Here is a 7,875-nt window from a genome sequence, read left to right on the forward strand (position 1 = left end):
TATTTTCAGATGTTTTATTATGAACGGAAATGACGTCGTGCATTTCCGGCGTCAACGTTGTTTACGCGCCCTTTTATTAACGTTTATTCTTGCACGTTGATGCCATATGGTCGGTATGTCCTTAGTTTCGACTTCCACAATTGCACCATGGTTTTGCGGTACTCGTCCGACCCGCTGAGTTTTTCGAGTCCCATTATCTGGAAGTCATCCATGAAATGTCCGTCGGTGTAGAAATGTTCAGCTACCGGGTCACTGTGCTGTGTGCGAATACGCGACAGATTCAATAGATGTCGCTGGTACAGAGTTCCGCCGGTCTCTCCCACATACACGAACCTGCGACAGCGACGACAGTTGACCGCGTACACAACATTGGATGATTTGCAATCAACATTGTTTCTGACGCTGTTATTCCTGCCGCTGGAATCTGTGAAATATTCCGCCTTCATCATGTACGGGCAAATGGCGCATCTCTGTGCCCCACAGGGCCCGCTCATATTGGGTTTTCGGAAGAACATCCTATTGTGTTTCTTGTGCACTAGGATGTCTTGCAGGTTGCAATCCCGTCTGAAGGCTACTAATGGGGGCTCAGAGTACACTTACTTCATTCTATCAGACGTGTACAGCGTGTGTAGGTGTCTACGGATGATACGGCCGATGTTGGGTAGTGCGCGCGAAAACGTTATCACCAGCGGAATCCTTGTATTATGCTCCGAGTTTTTCTTTTCGCGTAAAAGGTCCTCTCTCTTTTTATTGTCGACCTTTATTAATTCGGTCTCCACAAACGCCCCGACATATCCACGGTTCACGAGCTGTGTTTTCACCGCCTGTCTGTGCTTCCGGTAGGCAACCTCTTCTGAACAGATTCTTTTCGCACGCACCCCCAGACCATATGGTATTGCTTTTTTTGTAGATTCCTGGTGCGAAGAATCCCTGTGTAGGTACAGGTGTTTATCGGTAGGCTTAGTATATAGGTCGGTTTGAAGGCGCCCGTTCCGTATTGTTGTCACCGTGTCCAGGAACTCTAGTTTTTCTGAAGAATAGCGGAGCTCGAGTTTAATGCGAGGGTTGATTCCATTTCCTTGTGTGTGGAAAGTTTTAAGTGCCTCGATACCATGCGTCCATAAGCCCCACACATCATCCACAAACCGGAAGTATGCGAGTGGTTGCTTTTCTGACCGCCGGAACAGTTCCTGTTCCCAAGCACCCATGTAGGTTGATGCATAGTTCAGCCCGAGGCGTGAACCAATAGCCGTCCCTTCTGTCTGTATAAAGTGTTCGTCGTTGAATGAGAAGGTGTTGTTCTCCAACACAGTGTCCATCATCACGATGACGTCCTCTGTAGGTATTTCCGGGTCCGTTCGCCTGTTTAAAGCGTCTATAGCAGCAGCACGGGCCTCATCTCTCGGGACACTTGGATACAGGGCCTTCACATCTAAACAGAATATTAGCGTACCTTCCGGAATAGGTTGTTTTAATTTTTGTATTTTGTTTAAGAAGTCCATAGTGTCTCTTACAAACGACGGAAGTGACGTCACATGGCTTCGCAACTGGTCATCAACAATTTCCACCATTTTCTCTGTCGGGTGGCTTCTACCATTCACAATGGTGCGTAACGGCATTCCTGGTTTATGTAACTTCGGGTTCCCTTGAAGCTTACCGGAAGTGCCATCGTTCCTTGTCATGTATTGTCGGAGATCACTGTCTATGGAACCTCTTTTGTACTGGTTGTCTACCACCTTTTTTACCTTGTTTTGCACTGATTTTGTTTTGTCGTCGGTAACTTCCGCATATGTGTCGCTATCGGAAATTTCACCTTTTAATTTTTGTATGTAATCTGTGCTATCCATTACGACTATACCAGAACCTTTATCAGCAGGCCGAATGACAATTTCATCGTCGTTAAGAAGTTCTTTTAGAGCGTATTCTTCAGATTTACTCATATTGAGCATAAACCTTCTTTTTAGACCCTTGATGATGTCATCCTTTACAGCCTTGATATACGCATCCAACCATTTATCGCGGCCTGCTTTTTGAGTCCATGTTGACGGCGTCTTCTTCCTGTACGGTTTCTCTTGATTAGGATGTCCGTCCCTCTCTTCAGAGTAGAAATATTCTCTGAGACGCATGCGACGTTCCCATGCAGTGAGGTCCGTCAACAACTTGCCTTTGTCAACGACTCTTCTTGTTGGAACAAATTTCAATCCCTTAGATAGAACTCTTATTTGTGAGACAGTAAGTTGCTTCTTAGATAGGTTAGTCACTACATCCGGTTGGACCGACGGTCCCTCAGTGACGATAACACAATTTTTAGACGTTGAACCGTTTGCTGTATTGCGGCGTTGCACTTCCGGCTTGTCTAACAACACATGCATATTTTTGTAGGCATGGAAAGTCTTTCTGAACCAACAGATCCCACTTCCGGTTCCTCTTCGACGACAAGGACGCTTTCTGCAGTCATTAAACATTTTCCGGTGTGGTTACACTGCACTTCCGGTTTGTCAGTAGCGACATTCTTATCTTCAAGTATTCCGGTAAGCTTCAAGGGAACCCGAAGTTACATAAACCAGGAATGCCGTTTCGCACCATTGTGAATGGTAGAAGCCACCCGACAGAGAAAATGGCGGAAATTGTTGAGGACCAGTTGCAAAGCCATGTGACGTCACTTCCGTCGTTTGTAAGAGACACTATGGACTTCTTAAACAAAATACAAAAATTAAAACAACCTATTCCGGAAGGTACGCTAATATTCTGTTTAGATGTGAAGGCCCTGTATCCAAGTGTCCCGAGAGATGAGGCCCGTGCTGCTGCTATAGACGCTTTAAACAGGCGAACGGACCCGGAAATACCTACAGAGGACGTCATCGTGATGATGGACACTGTGTTGGAGAACAACACCTTCTCATTCAACGACGAACACTTTATACAGACAGAAGGGACGGCTATTGGCTCACGCCTCGGGCTGAACTATGCATCAACCTACATGGGTGCTTGGGAACAGGAACTGTTCCGGCGGTCAGAAAAGCAACCACTCGCATACTTCCGGTTTGTGGATGATGTGTGGGGCTTATGGACGCATGGTATCGAGGCACTTAAAACTTTCCACACACAAGGGAATGGAATCAACCCTCGCATTAAACTCGAGCTCCGCTATTCTTCAGAAAAACTAGAGTTCCTGGACACGGTGACAACAATACGGAACGGGCGCCTTCAAACCGACCTATATACTAAGCCTACCGATAAACAACTGTACCTACACAGGGATTCTTCGCACCCGGAATCTACAAAAAAAGCAATACCATATGGTCTGGGTGTGCGTGAGAAAAGAATCTGTTCAGAAGAGGTTGCCTACCGGAAGCACAGACAGGCGGTGAAAACACAGCTCGTGAACCGTGGATATGACGGGGCGTTTGTGGAGACCGAATTGATTAAGGTCGACAGTAAAAAGAGAGAGGACCTTTTACGCGAAAAGAAAAACTCGGAGCATAATACAAGGATTCCGCTGGTGATAACGTTTTCGCGCGCACTACCCAACATCGGCCGTATCATCCGTAGACGCATACACACGCTGCACACGTCTGATAGAATGAAGGACGTGTTCTCTGAGCCCCCATTAGTAGCCTTCAGACGGGATTGCAACCTGCAAGACATCCTAGTGCACAAGAAACACAATAGGATGTTCTTCCGAAAACCCAATATGAGCGGGCCCTGTGGGGCACATAGATGCGCCATTTGCCCGTACATGATGAAGGCGGAATATTTCACAGATCCCAGCGGCAGGAAGTACAGCGTCAGAAACAATGTTGATTGCAAATCATCCAATGTTGTGTACGCGGTCAACTGTCGTCGCAGTCGCAGGTTCGTGTATGTGGGAGAGACCGGCGGAACTCTGTACCAGCGACATCTATTGAATCTGTCGCGTATTCGCACACAGCACAGTGACCCGGTAGCTGAACATTTCTACACCGACGGACAGTCCATGGATGACTTCCAAATAATGGGACTCGAAAAACTCAGCGGGTCGGACGAATACCGCAAAACCATGGAGCAATTGTGGAAGTCGAAACTAAGGACATACCGACCATATGGCATCAACGTGCAAGAATAAACGTTAATAAAAGGGCGCGTAAGCAACGTTGACGCCGGAAATGCACGACGTCATTTCCATTCATAATAAAACATCTGAAAATAAAAAATGGCCGCTGATGAAGACCGTGAGGTCGAAAGCTTCGGCAAAAAATAACTACAGCGTTTTTGTTTAAACACAACAAGGCTAATAAAGACTTTGTTATATATATATAAATTCATCCCATCTATAAAGTCATCACATTTATTTGTCATCATACATTTATAAAGTAATTACATATATAAAATCATCATTTCATGTAAAGTTATTGGGTCATCACACATATAAAGTTATCATATATATAAAGTCATCACATATATAAAGCCAACACATATATTAAATCATCACATGTCAAAATTATAAAGTTATAAAATATATGAAGTCATCATCTATAAAAATATATAGAGTAATCCCATATATTTAGTTATACAAACACTTCATAAACCATAACACTCACAATTCTAAATACCTGTTTTAAATTAGTACAACTGATTTCAAGAATTCAAAACCTATTTAAATGTAAATCTCATATAGTCCGTACTTCAGTACATTAGTTACCTATGTTTGAACTTATACAGCCCCGCTACACATCACCATGACATAGATCTTAGCTATGGCATGGTCGTATGTAAGCATTTAAAGAGCATACCGACTGTATTTCACCAAAACATAGACAGGTATTTAATCAATGCATATTCTCATTTTAAAGCAGATGATTATCTAGAAACTAAGTAATAGTGATTAAACTTTTTTTTTTTTAACTCGCCTCAACTTTTTCACGAAATTATGTGTACATTAATAACGCACATAAATGAGAATTTCGCTAAGCAAAGTCTCGTTACCGAATGTCTTAATTGGACCTTCATGTAAATTTCATCCATAACGATTTGTCTACTTCGTCAGAATGTCCTGATGCGCAATGAGTACTCCCACGGGAAATTGTTTTATAGTAAGAACAATAAATATTTTAATGAACGTTAATTCCGAGAGACATTTGTGAAAAAAGCCATTAAATACTCATATATTTTAAGATCAAAATATTAGAAAAATACCGTATTAAACGTCTATATGCCCCTCTTTTTACTCCAGAATAAAGAGCCAATATGATGGACAGACGAACACAACTAAACGAGTGTCAAAAGAACACAATTTTTCCCAAAGGTATGATAGTATTTATATAAATAAAAGTCTGTACCTGGTGGCTTGACTTGGCAACCCGTGTTTATTGGAAAAATACAGGATTCTTTATGAAATGTTCGGCGCACAGTCATTGCGCTGAAATATTTACCCAAGAAGTCCCGATTTATGGCTCCGGTCCTGGACACAATAGTGTTCCGGACTGACATAAAGAAATAAGGACGGACGGACAAGCTCAATATTATAGGCTAGGATAATAAGTCACACACAATCATTCGTAAAGATCACATGATGTAACTGTGCCTTTAAACAAAACAAAGGATTGAATATTATTAAAATTTGGAATGTTGTGAATCATTTCTTGAATGTTTCCAGATAGTCCATTTTTATATTACTTTGCATCTATTCTTGTTTAAAAAGATGCTATGTGAATCTGATAGATTAGTAAAACGTGATCAACATTTCTAGACATACATGCCATACAAACCCGGTTTCGTTGGGATTACCCTGGCTCCGAAAGGACTTTACCAAAGTCCCGCTGAGATGCGATATTCTTGGGCAATCGCACTAATACATTATACAGTTGAATCTTAAGTATTAATCACTTCATAACTCCTGATAACCACAATTTTCATTATGTTCATGCTAAAGTTGAGCAGTTTGTATAACGTATTAGCAATGTATTGACTGATTGATATTGACTATTGACTAATTGTCACTCTTCTTTGTAAAGCATATATGTTCGTTTGATGTTCAGAAAATAGCTGGTTCACGTTACAAACACTAAAACATTGTATTTACTTGTTGATTGGTTGTTATAAGTTTTAGGTGCTCGCAGATCAGGTGTTGATGTACGAAATGTAAATACTCCAGACTCGATTGGACGCCAAATAAGCGCATATCAAACCATTTAGTTTTTAAAGTTACGGGCAAGTATACTGGGTAGCATGGTAAACGTTTTGTGTAGTGACCTCTTCAACACATGGTTCGTCAATATTGGATTGTTCGTCATGGAAAATACAAGTCGTTGGTGTTTATTGTGAATTATTGTTTTTAGGGGTCGAATTGCCCATCACTAACACTAAAATGTCCTGATTTTGTCGAATAGTATTGTCCGAAAACTAACGGACTAGCTTCTTTTTGGATTGGTTCTTTCAGAAATTTTATGGCTACTTACAAGCGGAACACCTTTAGTGTTGAGCAATTATGTTTCCCAGTAAATTGTCACATGTCCCGTCGAAGTTTAAGAAATTTTATGCCAGAGGGTGTTATCACGTGACTATCAAGATAGCGACAACCATGCCGAGGCAGGTATTTTTCGCCGCTTTATACCCTTTATTACTTGTATTAATTGTTTACATACCGCTCACTTTCCAGCCATTAAGCAAGAAAGTTACTAGCGTTTATTTCGTTTTAATATTAGCTCTATATCTCGAATAAACTCGCTGCGAAATTTGACTTGATGTAACTCCAGGTAAAAAGCGAATTTTCATTCGAAATAAACGCTAATACCTTTTTACTGATATGGATGGAAAGTGAGCATAATTTATGACATGTATGTTTTTAGATAAATACAAAATTGTATTGCAAAATGAGATTATTTCGGTAGAAAACTCTTGTCTCTGTTTTACATGTCAAAATGAGATAATCGTTTCACACTAAAACCCCATGATGTTGTTTATTACTTCCATTTTAACCCAATATGCGGCAAAATATTATACATCACGAAGCTTTATTGAATGAGTGGTCATGACATTAAATTTGTCATTTTTTAACTGAAAGTATCAATTTTGTTTACAACAAATTCAAAGTCGTTTAACAAACGCTAGCGATTATTGTGGAGGAAAATTCTTATTGTTTTCAACCGACGTAATGGCGCCATCTCGAACGTGAACCTACTGTTGTATCAATAGTTACTTGTAAGTACCTTTCAAAATGAGACTTGTGGAATTCAGTTCATGGTTGTCTTTATAAATCATTTATAATTTATATCTTTCTAATCCTTATGATTATCACATGTACAGCTTAAACGGTCCTTCTGCATTACGATGGAATAGCATGGTTTTATGTCTTATTTACACACTTTCTTGCAAGCGAAAAGGCATCATAGTCATTGCAAATTAATATATCAGTTATGTATAAACTCAGTCCGCTTAAATAATGATAAGGGGGTTCGTATAGGTTAGAGATGATGCAACACTTTTTGTTGTAGTCATTGTTGACGAAGTAAACATCTAAACAATTGAACAAGACAGCAAAAAGTGTTCATCTTGATTTAATGTAAACTAAAACAGGAAATTAAGCTGTTCATTTGGTTAATCCTTATTTCTGTTTGAACACGCACGAATTTTAAACGATTTAGTTTGTTCTTCAAAGTGACTTGCTGAAAGATTTTAAGCAATCATGTGTATTTCAAAGTATGCCATATGTTCGTCAGCGTATGAACCACTGTCCGTTTAATTCAATGTCGGGATATTATTGCCTCCACATGGTTACTATTTTTAGCACGTTATGGTTCAATTGCCCGTTATTTTCTAGATTATGAGCGGTGAAGATTTCCGATATAGTGTTCGGCATTTGTCACAAAATATTTAAAGCTAACGCGACCAAACAGC

At 40.4% G+C, this 7,875-nt stretch overlaps 1 protein-coding gene across 1 annotated transcript; it reads right to left on the reverse strand.

The window, feature by feature from the left end:
- Nucleotides 1-596: 596 nt before the first annotated feature.
- Nucleotides 597-2,372, reverse strand: LOC127851205 (uncharacterized). The gene has a single exon (XM_052384832.1). The coding sequence runs from the start codon at nt 2,370-2,372 to the stop codon at nt 597-599; it is 1,776 nt and encodes a 591-aa protein (XP_052240792.1).
- Nucleotides 2,373-7,875: the final 5,503 nt, after the last annotated feature.

The sequence above is a fragment of the Dreissena polymorpha genome, chromosome 11, assembly GCF_020536995.1.
Source record: "Dreissena polymorpha isolate Duluth1 chromosome 11, UMN_Dpol_1.0, whole genome shotgun sequence".
In the NCBI taxonomy this organism is placed as follows: Eukaryota; Metazoa; Mollusca; class Bivalvia; order Myida; family Dreissenidae; genus Dreissena; species Dreissena polymorpha.

Excerpts from the sequence above, each read along its gene's own strand:
- LOC127851205 (XM_052384832.1), bottom strand. The coding sequence starts at position 2,372 with ATGCATGTGTTGTTAGACAAGCCGGAAGTGCAACGCCGCAATACAGCA.